The sequence below is a fragment of the Falco biarmicus genome, chromosome 8 (genome assembly GCF_023638135.1).
Source record: "Falco biarmicus isolate bFalBia1 chromosome 8, bFalBia1.pri, whole genome shotgun sequence".
Lineage (NCBI taxonomy): Eukaryota > Metazoa > Chordata > Aves > Falconiformes > Falconidae > Falco > Falco biarmicus.
This window is the reverse complement of record NC_079295.1, coordinates 260,152-284,093: the sequence shown is the minus strand read 5'-3', so window position 1 is coordinate 284,093 and position 23,942 is coordinate 260,152. Positions and strand designations below refer to the sequence as shown.

Here is a 23,942-nt window from a genome sequence, read left to right as displayed (position 1 = left end):
AACAAACTAAAGCTCAGTTGTTATTCTTTCCTTCTGCCTGCTCCTCCTTTGGCAGCCGCACCTTCACAAAGACAGCTATCTATCCCTGTTTAGAAATCCTACACAGTGAAATCATTACATCTTTTGTGCATGTCTTCTGAGACCTCTGCTGAGAACATTTCGGACAATAATCAACAGTTTCTGTAACGTCATTTTTGTCAAGGAAGGGTTCTGAGGAGCTGGGCATTTCTTGTAGACACACTTAAATGTTTAAGAGACAGGCAACTTCTGCCACGTGCTCCTTGCCTTGTGCTCCTTATGCAAAGATTTCTGTGGTGGCCAGAGTGTGGAGCCTGCCTTACCAGCTGCTAACTATCAAGTCTTCTCCCAGGAGCAGGTGTCCTGAGAGTCATAGAATGGTTTGGGTTGGAAGGGACCTTAAAGATCAGCAAGTTCCCACCCCCCTGCCATGGGCAGGGACACCTTCTATTAGACCAGGTAGCTCCAAGCCTCATCCAGAATACTTGCTTAATTAAGGTGGGAGGTGGGAGGTGGTCCCCGCTTTGCGTTTCTATTGGTTACAGAGCATAGGCTGAAACTCATCATGATGAATTGTAGTTGTCTCTGTCTCAGCTAAGGCCCCAGCCCTCTCCCGTAGTCAAGGGAAGGAAAGGGGCGTCTCGGGTGCGATTTCACGTAGCTCGGTTTAGAGTTTGTCTTGGGGTAAGATTACTGGTGTCCTGGAAGTGCCTGTTTTGAAGTACTGCCTGTAGGGGAGCTGAGGGAGACCAGCGTAGATTTAGACATGAATATGGAGATCTCTCTCACTGGATGACGCTCGTTGCTTTAAGTTTAAAGGATAACTTGGCTATGTTGCTCAGGTAGAACCTTCTGGGGTGGGAGGTGGGTGTGAGAACGCAGTGAAAACATACCAAATTTTGCAAGGTGTAATCAAAACTAAAATACAGAAACTTAGGGAATCTGAGGCGTTTGAAACCTCCAGTGAATTAATTAGCGTTTCTGAGAGTGTAAGTGACATTTCACTGGAGTATGATAAATCTTTTAATTTTCACTGTCACTCTAGGACTGTCTCAGCGGTTTTACTTCTGTGCCTGTGTATCTCTTAATCTCTCCGCTATCCTTTCTTCTATATATTATAACATACAGAATGCTGAAAGCGTGTTTCTTCAAATGTCCACATGAAAAAGTCTGGTTTCCTTCATCATGAAAGCACAGCAGCAAGATTAGTTTGTTTGGAAAGTGATAGTTAACCTTAAGATATGTATTTAGTAAGTGAGAGAACTAAAGAATGTATGTTCAATCTTATTCTTGACTCTCTTCATTTCACTTTTGAAGTCCCATTAAATGAAATCAAAGTAGAACTTTGTCAAAAGATTTCTTTTTGTGTGTATTCAAACTTGTTTGTTAACTTCCGTGACAAAAAGATTTCCCTGGTTTTTCATTATGATTCTTATTGAAAAGTCAGTAACATAAAATACGCTCATCTAAGTCTTTTTTTCCCCACTAGCCTTAGACCATAATTAGTTTAAGGATTTAGTTCTGTTTACTTTCAACTATCTGCAAAACCTTTGACAGTAGTAGAATCGCGTCAAAGAAATGCGTTGAAGCTTTATTATCCGAGAGTGTCTAATAATGAAAAATCAGTCATGGAGAGCATGTGAGAAATATTAGTTATTGGTGCCACCTGACAGTGCAAGTCCAGTCGCGCCTTTTGAATGCATCTGTGGCTGTAGGGTTCATTTACCTATGAAGACCTTTCTGGTGAGTGGTAGTTTAGGAGTAGTCATGATATTCTTCGGAATGATACACTCTTGGTTAAGATAATTCATTTTCTTTGTAAGTCTTAAAATTCACATGGTCACAAGTGTGTATGAACACCTAGGCTCAGCTATGTGAATACGCTTTCTGTGGTGTATTGTGACAAGAAACTCAAGCAGCCAAATCAGAGAGGTGATACTAAGACACAAAAGACTCTGATTATGAGGTTTCTGCATGTATGTGTGTGTGTTACCAATTTTACAATATATATTTTTAATACATCTATACATATCTTAAATATTTTTAAGGTTAAGAAATTGGTCTTAAAATGACTTGGGAGGTAACAATAAATTTCTGGAATGTCGTTTACTGTGTGATTATTGAAATGTTTAATCAAAGTAAGCAATAGAACTGCACACCAGACACAAGTTCCGGCAGTCTGATAGCTGTGTTTGAATTCTTGCAGCCACACCGCAGAGTTGTTCAGCAGCAGCCCACACAGATCCTCTGGCTGGCTGTGCTGGTCCTACTGCTTCAGCGTGCACCCACGACAGCTTTCTCCAGGTGAGCGTAGCCTACTGAAAGGAGGTGAAAGAGAAGGAGACTGTATGAATGAACTGCAGGTTTATACACTTGTGAAATTAAGGATATAAATTTGAAAACTGATCTGCTTGATGAAGTGAAAGTGATGTGGTTTACAAATACCTATTTCAAAGAACCACTGAATGTTAAACGGGTAGTTTTGTAATTCAGGTTAGGTTTCAGGGTAGCAGCATAGTGGGTGTCCTCATCAGTGGAGTGTTTTTGCTTGACTTCACCAGAATCGCTTTTAGTTAATGAGCCTGCATTTGTATTTGAAGAATGTTCTTGCCTGGACAAAAAGAGATTCTTTAATATTATGAAAATACTGAGAAGCAGCTCCACTTCTTTGTCCCGGACAGCTTCCTGCAGTCCTGAGTTTGATTTGATGAACGAGGAAAACTAAGGTGACTTTGTGGAATGGGCCCCACCTCGGAGATCTCTTATTAAAGATAACTCCAGTACTTCTTGTAAATGCTTTATGTAATTTTAGTGGAAACTGCGCCTTATTTGGAGGGCCTGGCTTATCAGATATCAGAAGATCTGAAGTAAAAATGCAAGAGCTTCCTTTTCTATTACAGCATAACGCATATACTTTTTTCCCCCTCACAGAGGACAAGCGAAGCAAGTTATGCTTATGCGTGTTGAAAAAGGGTTGACCTACCCAAGCTTGATCATCCAGTTTCCTGTCTTGCAAATATCAACCTTTCTCTTTTATTCGTGACTTCTTTTAAAAAATAAGCTTATCCAAGATGGGCAGGTTATGGCCAGGGTAACACGTTAGTGTAAGGCTATAAATAGCCAACAGCCAGTCATGCCGTCGATATTGTAGTATTTATTTTTCGCACAGTGCATCTTTGTCCTCTCACTTCCATTGTGAGCTGCTTTTTTCATCCAGGACATGAGGATCCATCTGAGCGATGGGCAGTCACAATTAAATAGCTTATCTCGGAAGGCCGAGATCCATGGGATAGTAAATCATTTCAAAGGAGTTGTCAGAGGTGGTGTTGTGGCTAGATTGAAGGATAATATACAGTGTCCAAAGGGTCTAGTAAAAATCAGTTGTTTGGAGAAGCAAGTCCATGGGCGGCATGTGGAGTCAGAAGAGCTTTCGGCCACTTGCTAGTGGTTGCTTTGTTTCCTGGAAACCCCCAGCAAAAAGCTGCCGAGCATCTGGGCAGACAGAAGGCCAAAGGCAAGCAGTGCCCTGTATCAGTTCCACCAGGTCAGTAACCGGCTGTCTCTGAGCAGGGTAACACAGCTATCGTACCGCGTGGATCAACGGGACTTCTTGAGATTTCCGAGTCTTAGCATAGCCTAGGTCATTTCTCCTGGAACGTGGTGACAGGCTGTGCAGGTGGTACAGAAGACAGCAGTTTGCCTGCGGTTCTTGCTGAGCTGTGGGGAATAATCAGTTTGCCTTTTGTGTGTTCTGGGGCATATACTTCCCCAAACTTCTGCTGGGGGATGTGGCAAGCTGCAGTACTGAGCATCCTGCCCGGCTGGTGTACTGATCATCCATCAGTAACCACTTGCACAAATCCTCAAAAGCGGTAAAATTTATCAGCCCTGGCTGACTAAGCATTTTTATTGTTCTTCACAAAAAATAGAACTATTGCATGGTATATTTCCTATCGTTCCACTCGATACCTTCTACCAGTTGCAGGAATTCAGTGCGATGCTGTTGAAGTGTGGTTTGCGGGGCGTTTTAGGCTGTTTGGTCACGCTGTGTGCTGCTAGGTAGGAGTGGCAAAGCCTATACGAAACTGCTGGACCAGTCCCGAAGACAGCGAACCGTATCGGCACACTAGTAGTCAGCAAGCTGGTTACCAGCCCCGTTTCTGTTGGATCCAGACGGTGCTTTGTGGTCTCAGAAGGAAAAGCGGGCACTCTTGGACAAGGAAGCCTAACCTTGTGCTGTTCTTACTGGGTCTTGCAGAGAGCATCACTTTTAAGTTTAGGAGAGATTTAAGACAGGTGGAGTTTCTGGGTCTTGGGGGCCAGCTGCTGGGCTTGTACAGTACGCACCTGAGCTGCTGAAAGTGTTAGGTGACCCTGCCTGGAACATGGGCAGACCAGGCCGGTAACTAACTGGTTGGTTGGCTGCAGTTTGCTCTCCAGGAAAAGCTACAGAGAATTACTGCATGGAATGGCAAGGGGACATAGGTGGTTATACCCAGACATGGTGGCTGATGATGGTGTATCTCACCAGGTTTCTGAAATCGGGGTTTCAGAGGTTTGTATTACACTCTCATCACGGTTGGTTACAAAACAGGGAGCTCAGGTACAACTTCTTACCCATTTTTTCATTTGGGTTCTCTTAAGTGGGGTTTGGATTAGTGTGATGAATCAGTATCCTTGGGTAGGAATGAGTCTTTTGAGAGACCTCCTGCTATCTTCTGCAACAGCAGTGCTGGCAGCTCACAACCATTAGCTCAATACTTCCCCGCTGCTTTATCATAGATGTGAACTGAGGCTACATATGGGATTTCAGCGATTTTTTTTTTTTTTTTTTTTTTCCCTGCCCCCACCTCGTTTTGTTTTTTTTTTAATAGCAGCCCTGCCGTTTGATTATTGCTATTACCATGGTTATTAAGCTGTCGGTATTTCCTTGTGGAACTGAAGCAAGAGGTAACGGGAAATGGAAGAAATAAACGTGCAAGAAAAAAGAACAACTTTCTGACCTTAAAAGCAGTCCTAAGTAGTTTGCTTTTATTTGTAATAAGGAATGATAATCAGCCATGTTATTTCAAAAAGAAATCAAGTCTGAACTAATTCCGATTGCCCAAGCACTCAAGCCAGATTTGTGTAGTCCTAGCGGTCCCTGAAAAGGTGTGGTTGTGCTTTAATTCCTGCACACGCTACGCTAATCTTGTAAGTGAAATGCCCGTCTTCTCTTTCACCACTTCTGCTAAGTTAGACCATTTTTCCTCTTGAGCTTGAATGACCAGCAAGCTATTAGTCTTTCAGGCCCTGACTTCTCAATCTTTTATCGGTTTTCCTTGTTTCATTGCTGCCTCCCCCCATCCTTCTCCAGGTGAACTAAAAGGATTTAAATTGTAGCTTTGTGTGGCCCCTTTCTCCTGTTGGAAATACACACGAGATCCTGTAGTGCATCCAAGAGGACAATATGTGCTATAACAGCTTCAAGCTGAGGTCCCCTAAGAAGAGGCAGAAAAAGCTTCAGTATGGGTGGGTTGGTTGGTTGGTTGGTTTTTGGCAGGGATGATCTTATTCCTGGATGGTTTGGTAATCCAGATCTTACTTAGAATCCTGACTACTTATGACACTAAACAAGCAATGCAACAGAAATGAAACACCTTATTAACATTTTAAAAAAATAGAACTGAAAAAAAAATCAAATGAGAGGAATAATGTTTGAACCTATCTCATAAAAACATAAAGGTGGCTTAGCCTTTAATGAAAAGATTTTGCTTAACTAAACCTAAATTTCTCAAATTCCAGGTTTTATTTCCCCCTCCGTTTCCCCCCACCCTCCACAGTTTGTGGCTATCTGCAAACTGGCACATCTACACGAATCCACACTAGGACTTGCCTTCACACACCCAGGAGACAGGATCTCATCTCTTTGTGGTATCTCCATCAGGGAGAGACCAAGTCCTTCACTGGCATTTGATCTGATACGGCTTTCCTAGTAGGTGATCCTGTAGCTTCCTGTTCTCTAATTTACTCGTCTCTGGAAGTAGCTTTTCATTAACCATGACCTCAGCTAAAAGGTCTAAGGATAGTCAGGCACTAAGGACTACTCCTTCATACTGGATCTCTTCCAAAAGAAGGCTGTATTTTAAATAGACCTGAGTTTCTGTTCAACATCATTGTATGACTTGTATTTGTCAGAAGAAATGACCCTTCTAGTGTCCTTTGACTGAGTCACCTCCAGAAGAAGTAGCAGTACAGACACTGGCTGTTAAAATGTCATCTATCATTTCACTTGGGTAGGACTTGCTGCTTTGGAAAAACTCTTTCATTGTCTTCATTCTGTTTTAAAGGTTATTCGATATATAGGAATGCTACTAAAAAAATCATCACTGGATTGCTGATTGTGTCCTGTCGTCCTGTGATGTCATTACAGTGAAAAATTTTAGTAGTGTTCAGACGTGATCTGTGATGGCAAAGGCAGTCTCTGTAGGTTCTACAAGAAGTGTTTCTGACCTGAAATTCTGTCGGGTTTTTATGCAGATCGATGCAGACTTTGGGTTGTGCCTCTGTGGGACATTGTCATGACCGGAGAGTCCAGATGTGAGGCTGTGACAGGCAGGGCAGTTTTGCAGTATTTGCTTTCACCGGTATTTGAACTCCCACTCATCCTGGGACTGGGGCGTTCCTGGGGGGCACCCCTTGTGTAGATGTGCCTATGGACAATCACTTGAGGAGGAAAATGGTATTATTGGTTAAGAAGCGGTGAGTTCCTCAAGTTGTGTTGTCCATATGCACATTTACAGCATGTGGACCTTTTTCTTTTGCTTAAAAATGTTGTGGTTTATACTGATTTTTTTATACTACAACAACAGGAATGCTTGAGTTTTAGAAGGAACTGAAGGCGGGTGGATTTTCTCTCTCATTTTCTATTACGTATGTGGCACGTGAAGAGGGTGGTTCTAGTGTACCCCCACAGGTCCTACTAAGACCAGAAGTCTCTGATTTGAATGCTTGGGTATATTTAACACCTGCGGTGCAAAGGGTGTGCAGACAATGCATCTGCAGGCATACACCAGCTCCTAGTAAGTAACCTTCTCTCCAGGATAGACCATGAATAGAAGAAAGGAAGCGTGCCAAGAGTAAGGTGGTTAATGAAAACCAAGACAAAGCAGTAGCTTTTTTCTTTTTTCTTCTGGTTAAACTTGCTATTAAACTGAGAATAACGGACAATCTTTCAAGCTTTTGGATAAATGGATAAACAGAATCAATACACATCCTGTCATGGTAATTTTTTGATACACAAGTTCACTGTATTTTGTTTTTTCCAGAATCCTCCAATACAGTCATCTTATGAAGCTGAACTGATGCCGTCTGACTGGCTATGTAATATATCTGAAGAAAACAAGAAGGCAGAAGTCAGTCTTGAAGCCACGTTTCAGGTTGCCGCTGAGGTGCATTCATCATGCAAAGCTGAAAAGGTGGGAGTGGCACCTGTAGAGAGCCAGTATTCGATCCTGGAGTTTAATGGAAATCAGGCACCGCCTGTTAATAGTTACGCACCACCTTCAACTGAGGAAGGCCAGCTGGAATGTCTCACTCTGTAACTTCAGACACATCATTTCTGGTGGAAGCAGATGGAGCACTGAATTTGTCTCCATTACAGCCTTCTGACATTCTTTGTGCTGCCGATCCCACTCTGTCTATAGAAACTGCTGCTGCTGCTAAAATACTACAAGAACTTCTGACCACACAGGAAGCAGATGAAAAACGGAGCAAAGAACCAGATCACCGCCCAGCTGAGTTCTCCCTCATGTTTTTTCAGGAAGAATTGTTCAGTCCAGAGCAGGTAAGGGGAGGTAAACCAACATCTTTCTTGAGCTAACTATATTTGATAGTAATGCTAGGGTCTGGACCGGTAGCTTTTCAATATTCTTGCCTGCTTAAGAACTGAAGGCTTCTTTAATTAAGCTTTTAATGTACAGTGAAGGGTTTGCTTGGTAAAACAAGATATAAAAAAGAAGACGGAATGAAAAAGTATCCCATGTTTCCCATGTTAATGAGCATGACATGTGTCAGCCTGTTGGCCAAGTTAGGGTGCTCATTTGCATGGGAAACATGCGTAGTGCAGGTGTGTTCGTGGTGATGAAGTGGATGCTTTTTTAGGTTGTAACATACCATCTTTAATCTCCAACAAAGAAGAGTATTTTGAGAATTGCTGCTGGAGGCAGATTTTTGCTTAAATTTAGATAAACGGTTAGATTGTTTCTGATAAATAGTTGTAAGTTCTGTTTTCTGTGGAAAGTATAGTTTATTGACATTTGACTGGTATAAAGCATCTTCATTGGTTTATACTTTGTGGTGTACAACAAGTTGTAATTGTACTTCGGTCTACCTGTACCTGGTCTTCCCGGTATGTAAAATTGTAAGTCTCATGAGGGGTGAGGGGCATTCTAGATGTTACTCTGTTAAGGCAGCAAATGCGTGCTCTGCTTTTTGTTTTGTTTTGTTTTGAAAACAAGGTAAGCTCAGGAGATTGACTGCATCTGTTTCTGCTGCATGAGACCTACCTTGCATGTAGGCACTCAATCTCATTTTTGTGTGTGCATTGAAGCTACTGTCTTATTGTTCTGTCGGTAGCTTGACGCCTTCACTGAAGTTTCTAGATCGGAAATCATCAGCTGGCGCAAACCTCCCGTTGTTGCTTTCAGCGTTATAAAGATTAGTATCTTCCTCTTGGGTATCTTTCTAGAAAGGGGTGTGTATCCTGATCAAGCCTCTGCATAGCTCAAGCCTAGACTAGACCGTTCTGCTCAGTACCGTGTAGGGAAGAGCACATCCCTGTGCTAGTGCATAGAGTTGGCAGCACTCCTTAATTGGTGCCCACTCATTATATTAAGTGTTGACCGCACTTTAAATGTTGTCAGTTTTAGAATTTTGGAACTGCATTTTTAGAATGATAGGTTGTCCCTTGTTGAAGGCCTTTGGAGTCCGTGACCCGAACTTCCTTGTCAAGAACTGGGGGAATTAAGCACACGAACCACGTAGTTGTTTGGGAGGGAGGTTTTGTATATTTGTGAGAATCCTGATGTTGGTCCTGGACTGTAACGGGTTAAATAACTGGCCTCATTTTTTGAGCAATTGAAAAGCAATTCAGGGACTGTTCAGCGTTTTGTTTGACAGATTCCCTCTTTCTGTTAGAACTACTCTTCAACTAGTCTCCTCCTCCCAAAGTCGGGAGAGGGAAGGTTAACTTTAACACCCTACTTGTCCAGAGCCTGGGGTCATGGCAGGTGCAGAACTCTCCAGAGGAGGCTTCGGTGCCTGTACTCCTCACATCAGGCTCCAGCACAGTTTTCTTCCTCATCCCTGAATCTGGAAGCACTCAGGCTTTCAGTGGCTGTTGGTACCATGTGTTTTAGAGCAAGCTTATGACAGAATAGTGGGCGTGCACAGAAGACCGCTCTATTCCTCTCTACACAAGCAGAGGGGGAGCAAATTCCTCCACTGTTCATACAAGAGCATCAGAACAGCTCTGCTGGGTCAGATCAAAGGTTTGTCTTGCCCAGCGTCAAGTCTCAAAACAACAACTGTAACCTGATGTGTAGGGAAGAGCAAGAACAAGGAGCGCAAACAGAGCAGGGCATTCCTGCTTACACATTCCAGCTACTTTCAGCCGGAAGACTTGCGATGATACTGTGTACTTCATCTTGGGTTTCTGCTCTGTGGACTGAAGTCAGCCCTTGAAACTGTCGGTTTTAGCATACGGGACCTTTTGACCAAGCTGGTACTGTTTTGTTTTCTGTTTCGTTCACAGTATTTCCCAGCATTTAATTACTCTTGTGACCAGCACTGAGCCTTGAACTGTCTTCCTTGTAGAAGTAACAGTTTAGTAGAAACCTGCTTTATTCTGTTTTCCCGATTTCCTAAAAGACAGCAAATTAAAGAGCAGCTCTTTACATGAAAAGAGTTAGTACATTCAACAGTTCAGATCCAGCGTTGTCCTCTCAGCCTCAGTGAATTTCTGTCCTAGACTTTTAGAGGCTTTGGCCTTCAATGGGCACCTCTTATTCCACTCCTACTCCTAAGAAATGTTTTATTTTCTTCTTAAAGTGGAAATAGAACATTTCTGTAATGCTTGATCAAGAGGAATTTGCCTCTGATTTCGTTCAGTCTCCTTGGCAGCATACCTATGTGAAGGCTGAAACGCTTGCTTTCTTTGGGGAAGGTGAATCCAGCAAACCCCGTTCATGCGAGTTGCTAATTTTAGTACCTCAGCTTCCCATCATGGTTCCAGCTGGGTATAGGTATAGTCCAGTCAGTGTCTCGTAAGTCGTGTAAGTAGTGAGATGCAGCAGTTTTGGCGTTTTTCAGTAACTGAAGTGAAAAGGCAAAACTTTCACGTCTGTCAGCTTTGGTAGCTTTGCTTGATTCTCTGCCAAACAATGTTTTGGACTCTGAAGTTGCAGAAGTATTAGACCTGAGTGGAGGGTCTGTCCACAGGTGCGGTGAATCCATGGTCAGAAACATGTTCGCTTAAAAGACCGAACAATAAAAAAAAGGGATAGCTTGGGAACCAGACTTGTGTGGGCTAGGCTGATGCTGTTAGGATGAAAATGGTATTATTACCTATTACATTAGATTACTGAAGAGTTGGTGTGTAAGATTCTATAAACACAGTGATAAAAAGAAATCTGAAAGGGGTGCTGTGCAGTATGACTGCTCTTCAGTTTCCACACACGCAGCTGTAAGGGTTAAAATTGGACACAGCATTGGAAGTACAGGTTCACCAGTGAGGGGGAATGAAATTTCCTCAGTTTGCTGGCCACGCTCGTCCCGGTGTAGCCCAAGGTGTCGTTAGCCTTACTGGGCACTGCAGCATCCCCAGGTCCTTTGCAGAACTGCTAGTTAGAGTGTCTAGACTACTTTCACCACGTATGCTAGTAACAGTTTCTTGATAATGGTTATCCCAATATGCATGTTACTTGTTTTTTCTTTATCAAACACTGCAATTTGGTATCTACATCCCCTGCCTGGTATTGCTTTTCATTAGTCTCTTCTTTTTAAATAATGAAGTTTGCAGAATTGTTTCTAGAGCAGTTGTCCGGTGGAATATCCGGTTTAGAATGCTTACCTGAGAAATCTTCCCTTCTCTCACTACTTGATGAAGGCTGCTCACTGATTTTTCTAGAACTTGCTATTATGGAAATGTCACCAGGAATAGAGAAGTCATCATCACTCGTGAGACTTGGATTCTAGCTGGTGAAGGTAGTGACCTACAGCCTGCCTGCCTTCTTTGTTTTTGTGCCTGGGAAGGAGTTGTGGTTCAGACATCAGACAAAAGGCACTGCTAGCCACGTGTTTTTCACGTGGCCTTGTTAACAGTACTAAAGCAATACATCCAGACAGCACATTTCAAAGAGGAAAAACCGAGTCAAATGGGTATCCAGCAAGTGCAGGAGGTGTGTGGGAGGGAACTAGTTCTCCCTGGAGTACTCCATTACTGTATTTGCACAGGCCTTTTTGAATGTTATTATACAACTTTGTCAAGCAATGTATGTGTGTTTCTATTGATACGTATACACATAGCCTGTTATATACTCAACATTGAGTAATGACAGACTCAAGGTGGTGAGCATGATTTTTGGAAAGACTATCTTATTACCAGGTGTGACCTCTTGTCTTCTGTAAACTCACACATAATGGTTTTCAAAAGCTTTTTTTCCCCTTAATAGAAGGAAACATTGCAGGCTCTGAGCAGTCATTCATCTTTAGGTTATTGATGTATAAGATATTTGCAGAAGAGATGACTATTCTAGAACAGGTGATACGGTGAAAATTTTTCTGTCTAAAGGTAGATTCCAGGTGCTTAACTTTGGGCCTGTACTGCCTCAGTGAAAATGAAACAGAACTTGGTTGTCCGGGTCTTTTTTTTTTTTTTTTTTTTTTTTAAGCTACAGGTTTTTGCCACATGATCATGGAAATGTACCAGTTTGCCAAATGGTTGCCTGCAAAATACATGTAGAGCAGCAGCAGAGGGCTCTAAAAAGCAAGCAACACGTTGTAACTTAACGTCTTAACGACTGGATGGGGTGGGGTGAGATTCCCAACCAGAAATGTGTGGTTCACGTGTGGTTCTGCATCACACAGCTCTGTCAAGTTGAGCTAGATCTGTCGTTATTATTACACGTGCTGGTAAGAATGAGTGCACCTATATTTCTTCTAGCTTATTTCTTCTAGCTATTTTAATAACTGAGGGAAAAGTTCAGACTGTGGGGACATGTACCCTAACTTTGTGTATTCTAGTTTTCTGATCTCATATTTTGCTTAATATGATGTTTTGTAAGAGGTTGTTTCAATTTAGCAACCTTAATTCTGAGTTAAAAACACTTACTATGTCAACTGTCTAGGCAGTGTTCACCACCTGTTAGATGCCCTTTTGGAGTGGAGAAGAATAGCTTTTATTTTGTTTTATTGGTTTTATATTAGTTTTATTATAAGATAACATTGAGTGATCTTTGGTTTTATTTCTTTTGGTGTTGTGTTGTGTTTTTTTAAGGAGAATACTAGTGTTAAAAGTGAATCCAGGACATCGGAGACAGAAGAGAGACAATTCACTTCAGGAGCTGAGCCTGTGAACGAATCTGTAGAACAGACAGATTCATCTGTAAAATCTTTCTCCTGGAAAAGACGCAGTTCAGACACAGGCAACTCTCTCGGTAAGAAAGATTCTACGTTTTCTCAGAGATTACGGTGACAGCTACTCTGAAACTAACTATTACAGAAAGGGGAGAGTAGAAGAATTGTTGTCTGCCGTGTAAATACCTCATTGTTCCTTCAGTTAAAATACTAAACTTGTACAACCTCTTAGTGTACTTATCAACACACTTCAATAGAGACATGTATGCTAATTACTCTGATGTGGGAAAGGGTATAAATTATGTAAGTAAATAAAACTTGAAGTTCTGGGAGTTGTGCCAGAAACCTGGATGTCACAATATTGAGATTAAGTCCATAGACGTGTTCGCTGGAGGGCGACAGTGCTGTGAAGGAAACACTGAGTAATGAGGTAACTATGGAAGTTCCAGGGGCAAAACCCACCAAACTGATGAAGCTAGTGTAGAAGTCTGAACTCTTTGTCTCAGATCACTGAACACATTGTACCAGTCTGGTAGTGTCCTGAAGCACATGAGAAAAACAAGCCACAGAGTATCTGAGGCTAAAAACTTCACAAATCTAGTAACTGAAGGGAAAACCTAAATGTCCACAGATTAGAGAGACGTAAGAGGACACAAAAAGTACTTGGGATCCATTCTAGAGGGGAATTTGGTTCAGCCTGCAAGTCTCTAAGAAGCTGTTTCCCTCACAGCTGTTCATCAAAGAGCCGATGGTGGGGTTTGAAGAGCTGTTGCTCACTTCAAAGGGTGGTTTCTAGATTCCAGATCATGATGCTAGTTAATAGTTCAGCTCATAATGCCCATCAGTTTCAAACATTTAAGTAAGGAATAAAGTCTTTCTGTCAGGAAGCTGAGAAAAAAGGTGGGATGCCACCTTGAAAAAAGACAAGCTTTTGTTTAAAACACATAATCAAGAGTTCTTGTTCAATTACTTCCTGGTATCACAGATAACTAGCAAACTTCTCAGCTTTCATATCTGAAGCAAAACATTTGCTTAACGTGCCAGTTGTAAAGTTATGTACAGGAACATGTTGGAAAGCATTCCCATGGGATTGTTCCACAGGGATGAAACACTGTTATGCTAACGCTAATTAGCAACGATTGGCATAGTCTACTCTCTGGGAAATGTGACGGTCATCCAGGTCTGCATTTCCACTGTTGTACCTTTGGGGCTTGGTGTGCGTGTTAAGGGTAGAGATAGACAGCACACCTGAGCCAAACGTGATCAGGCTCAAGCTAGCCCAAAGTCAGTTGGGTGCATGATAGAAGCCTCCAAGCTGGCATAGCCTGTCGGCTGCATGTCAGCTGTAAGCCTGAAGCAGGCAGGCTCAAGTGCAAGCTGACTTCTGCTGCTCTGACTACACCTTTGTCTGTCAGCACCTCCTGTCCTCTGTGAGACTCTGGAAACAACTTCTTTTTTAATCTCTCTGTGCTAAAATGCATCACGATGATTTCCAGGTGTTTCTTGGCAACTTGCCCTCTGAGTGTGATGGAGTCCTCTCTGTTTTCCTGTTTTCCTTTGGGCACTCCTTTGCAAGTTTTCTGAGCCTGCAGTTTGATACATGCACCCTGCTGTGAAAAAGGCTCTTCTTCCATCTATTTCAGTAGGCTGTTTTTTTCTATGTTAATGTCACTTTTCTTTAACATCACTTTTCTTTGTTACGTGGTGACACCACGTTCTAGATACCACACAGCGAGAGCCAATATAATGTGGTACATTTCAGTGACTGGGAGCAGCTCTGAGCCCAACCCGAGCTGTTAATCTGTAAAAACGCACCAAGAATCAAACCCGCCTTTGTGGAGAAGGCATTGCTTCCCTCCAAAGAGTGGACTGGACTTCTTTGCATTTCACAGCTGTTCTGTAGCAAGAAAAGACAAGCGTCCTTTCCCTAAAACACCGTCCCCAGGGTTTCCCTCCGTAGCTGCCAGCCCATCTCTGCAGCACCATAAATCACTGAGATGGGTTATCTGCTTCCTTCAAATGGAAAACCAATGTATTTAACCAGCCTTCTCAGCTAAATTCTAGTTTACCAGTTTTAAGAACATTCTGCCCAGCAGAATCTAGATGAAAGGTGTCTCTAGTTCATTGTCCTGTCTCCAACAGTGTCTTCGGCATTTCTGTACCATTAAGCAGAAAAGGCCTCAGTAACCTTCAGTTGATTTTTAGAGTCCCTTTTTGAAGCTGTGCAAACATTTAGCATCCACTGTGGTTTTTGTAAGTTAATGTCATTAATGCAGATTAACTACACAGCGGGTGAAGAACCCTCCTCTTCAACTACTTCTGAGTCCTCCCGGGAGCCAGAGTCTGCTACAAAGGGTGCAGAACTTAACTCGGCGCTAAGATACATCATTGCAAATGATTACGGGCTGTGTCATCTGTTCCCTTCCCACTCTTTTTCTTGAGAGGCGATGGGTATGGTGCTCTAGCTCCTGCCGTGTTTATCACACGGAGGTGCAAGGAATAGGTCACCTTTCAGGGACTGCTTTTTTTCAGCCCCAAGCTCACTCTTAGGACATAGATTTGAAGGTGCTGATGATGCGTCTGCTTTTCCCACTACTTTCTAGCTGAGCTTGTCTGTTAAAATGGGAGTTTTGAAATAAATCTGTCCGCTTTTGTTGGCAGCATACACACTTGTAACAGGAGTCCTTTTGGACTTCACAAAGGATTAAGAGGAACTCTGTAAATACTTTGAGTCTCCTTCCCCATCTCCTCTGCATTGTGCTCCACAGGCACACTCAGCTCGTGAGCACAGCTATACTGGACCTAATATCTGTGGCTTGTGCTTCCTCTTCTAAAAGAGCACGGGAGAAGGACCAGATTCTGATGGGAGGAATTTTTGTTTGCAGCCCGTCTTTCTGGAAATAGGCATCTCAGAATGGAGCAGGGGGCATTTGTTACTTGTGGATTGAAGCATTTAAGCTGATGCTGAGACATTAAGCAAAAAATCTTTCTTTCTCGATGGCTGACCATATATTTTCTGTGAGTCGTCTAGTCCTGCAAATAATCTGATGACTTTCTCTGACTTTTTTTCTTTTTTATGCTGCAAGGTGCCCTAGACATTTACCACCCACTCCCATGCCGCTGCAGTTGTGTCACTGTGTGTTCTCTCTCATTCCCTCCAAGGTAAATAGATTTCTAGGTGCAATTGCTAAGGGCAAATCTTCATTCAGGCAAGGTCTCCCATGCTGTCATCTGTTCCCTTGAACTGTTTCCTGCACCTTCCAGCCAAAAATACTGTTAATGTTCATTTAGTTTTCCTATCCGGTCACAGTGAGATCTCTTCCTACAAAGGTGTTAAGAGTTAATGTGGGGACAGGCCTGGCCCTGAGCTCTTGAACATCTGTGTGAAGCCCAAAGCGAAGTTGCTCTCGGGAGTCCGAGCGGCAGCTGCTTGCTCCAGCTCAGTTGCCATTACCTTGACGTCATTATATATTCATTGAAGGCATTTCAAATTGCCTGTCCTGGCAGTCTGCTCTTTGGGATGAGTGGGTGTCATACCCTGTGTCTTAACTTGCCATAATTTAGAGGTGCATTGTTACAAGCCCCCTCATTTCTCCATCCCTATGCGTTTTCAAGATGTGTTCCCAACAGAGTCTGCTTTGGCAGGAGACAGGTGTCAGAAAGTGCAAAAGTGGTGCCTATTGGGCAGGAACTTTGTAGTACAGAGAACGAACAGAGGCTGGAAGATGTGAATGTGTTTGTTTAGAGGTTAAATTTCTTGTGGGTGATGTTTGCAGTGGTAGCGCTGTTGTGACTTTATCGGGGTACTTGTTCACTTTCTTGACCTGCAAGATCTGGCCATACGTGGGAAGTATCTCTGTGTTGCTGTGGATCGAGGTAACTGTCAAAAAAGGAGCCTCTTGTCTGTCCTCTCTGTGACGCCACGAGTTTTTTTCTGGGATCCTGGTGCTGGCTGTGGTGTGCTTTGAGGCAGTTGTGCCTTTTCTGGGTAAACAAAGGGATATGGCACAAGCAGGTCAGGCCTTTCTGTAGATACTGCCAGGGGCTTATAGTAATTAATGTTTGGCTTTTGGTATCCATGGTGGCAAAGGCATTTCTAAATAATACATACTGAAGAAGGGGAGCACTTTTCTTATAATCTGCTTTGGGGTTTTATATTTAAATTTTTGAAAAATTGGAAGAATTCCTGTTTCTTTAAACAGTAGGCCTCAGGTGATCAGGTTATAGTCTGACATTGAAAGCATATTTTATAGTACCTGATAGAAATGCAATTGCTCTGTATGCTGCCAAGGGAAACATATCCAAGCACTGATACGTACTCAGTGTTCCCTTTTCTTCCTAGATCTCCGTCTACCGGTGGATGTACCTCGGAAGCGGGGGTGCTTTCTGGAGGATGAAATAAGAGAGTGAGAAGTGGGTGACAAATGTGCAGCAGCTGCCAGCTGGATTCCCCTGTCAGACTCCAGCAGCCGTGGAGCTTTGCCCACAACAGCCACTTTGGATCATTTCAGCTGTGTTTAAAAAAAAAAACAACAAACCCCAACAAAACACCAAAGACCACACACAAAAAAGCCCCAAACAAAACAACAAAAAACCAGCAAAAAAACCAGCCCCACACCACTCTATTTTTTGCTTTCTTTTTAACTTGGTAGGGTATTGTTCAGTAGGCCTCTTTCATTACGTTTTCTACCTGTCAAGTTATAAAGCACCGAGTGGTCAGAGTAATTAATATGAAGTAATTCCTTAGCTGTTTGTATTCTTTAGATTTGGAAAGTCTGAACTTTACAGGAACCCTTAAACACTTTCTTGAGACATCCTTACTGGGAAGCAGATGGGTTTTAGTGCTCTGTTAGGAATCTGTTTCACTTATTTATTTATCTATTTAACGTTGTTGGGAGCTACAGTATGCTCGGCATAGGTGGTGGTTGGTGCTCTCGCTGTCTTTGCTTGCAGTCGTACCGTGGCCCTTTACTGGGGATCGTGTATGAAACAAAAGCATTGGAAAGTCGCAAGATTCTGGGTCTGAATGGGTCTGAGATTTCAGGAGAGCAGCTAAAGGAAAGATGAGCTAATTTTCTAAGTGATTAACCAGGAAACCTTCTTCCTTCCTGAACCAGCTCTCTGTTTCACCAGCAAGTGTATGTATGTCACAGCTGCTGATCTTTTACGTTCCTGGGGAATTCTTCTGGTTTAATAATTTCCTTTTGATGCTAATGGTATCTGTAATGATAAGTTATTTATTATTCTAGTACTCTGTTCTAATTATGTCTTGAAAATATTTTTTAAACTTTTAGAGGAAGATTGTACTTATGTTGATAGCAGATCTTAAGTTTTTAATAGCTATACATTTGTGTTCATGTTAAAATACTGTTTGAAGGATAAAGGGGGCACATCCTCTACTTGTGGTGTTCAGGAGATCCATGTGGAAGAGCACCTAAACCATCCATGTAATGGCTTCATGCGTGTTCATACGAGCCAGCCCTGAGCAAAACGCACGAGAAGGGAGCAGAGAAGCTGTCAGGACCGCCTCGGCTTGTGTAGCTCCCAGCTGTGGCCGGGATGTGCTAAGGGAGCACCGGGCAGTAAGATGAACTGAGGCGAAACCTTTCCTTACAGCTTCTGTAATAAGATCTTTCTTAACCAGTAGTAACTTCTGTAATAAGATGGTTTGTAACAAGATACTACTTTTTTAAAAATAACTTTTGTAATAAGATGTTTTGTAATAAGGTATTTTAAATAAGTAGCACCTTCTGTAATAAAGATGTTTTTACCGATAGTCTTGTTACCGGGAGCAGGGTGGGATGTGGTTTCCCGTGTGTGCCCTGTTGTACCCCTGCCCAGGCAGGGTCGGCCTCAGGTGATCAGGTTCTAGTCTGCCGTTGGAAGCGTATTTTGTAGTGCCCGACAGAAATGCGGTTGCTCTGTACGCTGCCGAGGGAAACATACCCGAGCCCTGCTGTGTACTCAGCGTTCCCTTTTCTTCCTAGATCTCCGTCTGCTGGTGGACGCCCCTTGGAAGCGGGGGTGCTTTCTGGCGGTGACAGATGTGCAGCAGCTGCCAGCTGGCTTCCCTTGTCAGACGTGTAGCGATGTTGCAAGAAATGGAGCTTTGGCACGGCAACGGGTGTCGCATCGGTGTTCTCTCCGTGTTCTCGATGACCAGGGGTGAGTGTGTCACAGCTGGAAGAAACAGCTGCTTCCTGTTCCAGCGGTTCTCGCTGACACGTGTATCACCCAGCGGCCGCTGCCCGGCGGAGCAGTTCCCAGGCCGGCGGCCGCTCTTCCTTTGCACCCCGTCCCAGTTCCTGCGGGGCGGCTGCGGCAGCGAGGGGGGGCGCCCCGCGGGGGGGGCGGTGCGCGGGGCTCGCGCTGCTGCGGACACTCCGCTCTGCTCGGCCGCGCTGCCTGCGGCGGTGGGTGCTGCCCTTGATGCTGCTGGGGGCTCTGGGCTCCGCTGGCACCTGCCTGCCTGCTGCCTGCGCGCCACCGCGGGGACTGCCTGCTGGCTTTTAACCCTTTGTTATTAGAAATACCGACTGGGGGGGGGTGTGGGTTTAAAAACAGCGACCAGACATCACCAGACCCACGCAGTTTTCTGAAGCTGCAGGAAATAACTCTGGCCCAGGATTTACGGCCCAGTTTCCACCCGCCCCGGCCCTGGGCTTCCCGGGCTGCAAGCACACGTTGCTGGGCCAAGTTGAGCTTCTCATCCACCAACACCCCACAGTCCTTCTCCTCAGGGCTGCTCTCCATCCGTTCTCTGCCCAGCCTGGTGTTGCCCCAGCCCACATGCAGAACCTTGCACTTGGTGCTTCTTTCCTACTTTCCATTAGATCTAAAGATGTGGGTGACCTCCCTTCTACGGGACATGCAGCAAGAGCACTATGTCAAATCAAGGTTCTTTCTCTTTGAGTTTCAGATTTTTTTCACAGATTGGTACTTGCGTAATGGCTGCTTAGAAAAGAAATCTTTGCCCAGAGGAGCCTGCTGTGTGGCCCAGCCCTCAACGAGGTGTTCAGGCCTGGACATAACTTTTAATACCAAAGTGCAAACCAGTTCTGTTTTGATGGAGTTCTGAGAGTTCTGACACCGTTTAGGTAACAGCATGAAATGTTGGCATGTGGCTGAACTTTGTTGATTCCATAGCTGGTAAATATTCCCTGGTCAGCCTTCCAAAGGTAATCTGCCCAGGGGGATGCAGGAGGCTCGGCAGCAAGTAAAGCAGGGCTTTGCAGGGTGGGGGGTGGTTTCTCATTGAACGTGTCCTCAGGGAGACTGACATGTTTGAAGCAAACGGGAGGCTGGTGGAATAGGTGCACACAGCCAGTGTGCGTGTTGTAAATAGATGTTATGATTGCTAGCCTTAGACTCTGTGTTAGCAATTACTATATCCAAATATAAAAAAATTGGAAAATATCAGAGCTGCACAACAAAGGACAGCCCTGGGAAGCACAAAAGCCGGGAAACAAAACCAGTGCATTTACAGGTACCTTAACTCTGCATCTTCGTGTTATATGGTTTGCTGTTAGATGCTGGCAAAACAGAGTGTATTACTTCTGGAAGAACTAAATTCTGCAGCAGAGTAATAATGGGTGCTGCTTATCGTATGGAGCCTTTCCCTCTTTGTAGACAAGTCAGCTAAGAAGTTAACTGTATTTGTGATTGCTTTTGCTAAAAATGGTCTGGCGCTGGAGGCTGTCCCAGTGTGCCTCCCCAGCCGAGGGCAGAGCCGTGTCTTTTTGCTACTCTAACGTTGTTCCTTACTTGATAATACCGCTGTAAGGGTACCCAGTAATTCACAAGTGGAGCTGCGACCCTTTGCAGCCTGGGATCAGATGAGAAGATGCCAACAAGTGATGTTGCAAGGTGGGACGAGTGCTTGCCCCTGTGTCTCTCTCACTTTCATGCACTCTTCAGCCTTTGCCCTCAAGATCGAAGTCTTTTGGCCAGGAGGCTCGGTGAGGCCGTGGCTGCTTCTGGAGTGCCTTGTGCTGCATGAAAGGGGAAGAGATGAGAAGCCCTACGCTCAGTTCCTCCTCCTCCTTGCTCATAGTTCAGGAGAGAGCGCAGAACCCAGCTGGAGTGTGTGCATCCCTGTAGGGACTCTGTAACCGTAAGGCTGGTAGACTTCAGAGCTTTGGGAGAGCAACTCTGAATTCATTGGGTCACAGATCTATACAACTTGCCACCAAAGGTACCACGTGATCAGTTTTCTATACAAAGTGTAATTTAGCTGTTAGGCAAAGCAGAAGTTCAGGTCTCCATCTCTGGGTCCTCAGTGGAGATGTACAGCAGAGATGCAGGAGCCTCCAGGCACAACAGTGAATTGTGTAAAACAACGCCAAGGATGCAGTTAACTATTCAGCTGACTGCAGAGGCAGACGGGCACTGTATGCCAGCCGCTCCTCGTTATTACTCTGTCTGCACAGCCACCTTGAGAAGACCTTGGGACTATGTTAGCGAGAGAGCTCCTCACAGACGCTCAGCATCACCTTGCCTTGTTCATGCTGCAGTGGCTGTCGGGGCAGCAGCGGGAAACCAGCGGGCGTTGCTCCAGCACCATGGCTGAGCGCTCAGTCTCGGGCTCTTCAGATCACGCCAGAGTGAGCCAGGAGTTTAGTTGAGACTTGAGAAACGAAAGCACCTGTAGACGTGCCTCTCAGCTGGGAACCTTTAGGTGACAGCTGTGTAAACCCTCTCTCGGCTTTTTCTTGTTTCAAGCTAAGCTGTTTGGCTTTGCGTTGTGGATGAGCACTTTTACAGCCAGAAAATAACAGAGAGGTTACTTGATGCTTTCTGGATGATTGCTGTGGGCTAAATGGCATGTACTGATGGTATCAGATGCACTTTAGCCTTGTGCTCCAAACGAATCTGGGAGTAAAAACTCAACTGATAAACTACAAATGCACCGCATACTCTGGCTTTGGGTTCTTGAGTAAGTTCTTTACTTAAAAGTAAACTGAGGCTCTCTAAAGAATAATTTTGTCCACATATGTTAAAACACGATGGCACCTTCTGCCATTCCACTTTCAAGAAAGGAGCTTTTTCCTTTCCCCCTCCTCCTCCTCCTCCCCCTCCTCCTCCTCTGCGGTGCGCGGCGGGCGAGAGGCGCGGGCATCTCCTCTGCCGGGCAAGCTCAGCCGGCAGCCTCTGCACTGCGAGGCCCAGCCAACTCGGGCGAGTCGCCAGAGCCCCGGCGCGGCAAAGTCCCTTCAGTCCCTTCTGGCCACCCTGTCCGGACTGCGCGGCCGGGCTGAGGAGGGGGGCGGCTCCCCCATCTCTCCCTCCCTCCAGCTCCCGGGCAGGACGAGCAAGCCAGCACCAGTGGGAAGCGCGCGCACCATCATGTCAAAAAAAAAGAAAAATGGACTCCGAGTGCGGGGTGTTCCAAGAAAAGTGGACTTCTGATTATTTTTTCAGGGAGTACAAAGAGCGAGCTGTTTGTCTGATATGCCAGAATTCAGTGTCTGCGTTCAAGGAATACAATTTGCGTCAACACTACGAAACTCAACATAAAGATAAATATGATTCTTTGGTCGGACAAGTGAGAAAAGTTAAAATATTAAGACTGAAACATGGGTTGACAACTCAGCAAAATACTTTTGTGAAGCAAAAGCAGCTCAATATATCATCACTTTGAGCAAGCGATCAAGTTGCCAAGCTTATAGCATGCGCTGGCAGAGCATTCATAGAGGGAGAATTTGTTACGTGTTTTGGTAAAGCATTTAGAAGAAGAATTAAATTATTTAAACTAACCCTGGTACTGAATTGGAAATTATAATTGAAAACCATACCTGCATTGTGGCAAAATACGTAGATACACTATTCATGGTGGGTGGGTGGGGTTTTTTTGTTTCGAATGATCTACGCAAGTGAGTAAAGTGCTTCATATGTGAAACTGTATTAGGAGTCATCTGAAAATACTGAGGAAAAATAAAATATTGTGGAGGCAATATTGAGGCAAAACCCATCACTCGGATGCCTGGAAAAGGCAAGAGCACGCCTGCAGTCCAGGCAGTGAGGCTGTGAAGAGGCTGTGTAAGGGCACTGGTGATGACTAATACGTTGTCCTCTCTAGATGCAGACTTGTGTGGTTTGCAGCAAAACAAAACAGCACGTCAGCACAGGATACGGATGCATTTCCACAAGTCATGACAAAACGAGCTGGTTTGCCTTTACAATTCATTTATCAAAGCCGCGGGGGTCCCGGTCCCGGTCCGAGCCCCGTGGTTCCCGGTCCCGGCCCGGTCCGAGCCGCAAGGGTCACCATCCCGGGGTTCCCGGTCCCAGTCTAGGTCTCGAGCCCTAGTCCGGTGAGTCCCGGTCCGAGCCCGGGGGTCCTTGTCCCGGTCCCGAGCCACAGGGGTCCCGGTCCTGGGGGTCGTGGTCCTGATCCAAGCCGCGGGGGTCCCGGTCCCGGTCGTCCAAATCCCGAGCCATGGGTGTCCCAGTTCCAGTCCTGAGCTGCGGGGGTCCCGGTCCTGGTCCCGACCTCAGAGCCTCGTCCCGGTCGCGGTCCCGAGCCGTGGGGGCGCCGGTCCCGGCGATCCCGGTCCCTGTCCCGGTCCCCAGCCGCGGGGGTTCCAGTCCCTGTCCCAAGCTGCGGGGGTCCTGGTCCCGGTCATCCCGGTCCCGGCGGTCCTGGTTTCAGGCCCGGCCTGAGCTACGGGGGCGCCTGTCCTGGCTGTCCCGGTCCCTGTCCCGGTCCGAGCCGCGGGGGTCCCGGGCCCAGACATCTCGGTCCAGGTCCCGAGCCGCGGGGGGCGCCAGACCCGGCTGTCCCGGTCCCCGTCCCGATCCGAGCCGCAGGGGTCCCGGTGGTCCTGGTTTCGGAACCAGCCTGAGCCCTGGGGGTGCCGGTCCCGGACCCGGTCCCGAGCCGCATGGGTCACGGTTCCGGGGGTCCCGGTCCAGGTCACAAGCCGCAGGGGTCCCGGCCACGGGGGTTTCGGTCCCGGTTCGAGCCGTCAGCCGCAGGGGTCACGGTCCCAGGGCTCCAGGTCTTGGTCTCGCTGCGAGACGCAGAGGGTCCTGAGCCGCAGGGGGTCCCAGTCCTGGTCCCTGATCCAAGCCGCGGGGGTCCCTGTTCCGGCCGTCCCAGTCCTGGTCCCCGTTCGAGCCGCGGGGGTCCCAGTCCTGGTCCCTGATCCAAGCCGCGGGGGTCCTGGCCCAGGGATCCCGGTCCTGGTCCCAAGCTGCGGGGGTCCTGGCCCCGGAGATCTTAGACCTGGTCCCGGTCCGAGCTGCGGGGGTCCCGGTCCCGAGGGTCCCGGTGCCGGTCTCTAGCCGCGGGGGTCAAGGTCCCGGGG

At 45.6% G+C, this 23,942-nt stretch overlaps 1 protein-coding gene across 1 annotated transcript in view; it reads left to right on the top strand.

Moving 5' to 3' along the window:
* LOC130153710 (heat shock factor protein 5-like) overlaps positions 1-22,586 on the top strand; it is a 28,281-nt gene extending 5,695 nt beyond the window's left edge. The window contains 6 exon segments of the mRNA XM_056348955.1: positions 2,225-2,322; positions 7,326-7,593; positions 7,596-7,843; positions 12,554-12,713; positions 18,621-18,798; positions 19,553-22,586. Coding sequence (XP_056204930.1) covers positions 2,225-2,322; positions 7,326-7,593; positions 7,596-7,843; positions 12,554-12,713; positions 18,621-18,798; positions 19,553-19,592 — 992 coding nt within the window. The 3' untranslated portion in view covers positions 19,593-22,586.
* Positions 22,587-23,942: the final 1,356 nt, after the last annotated feature.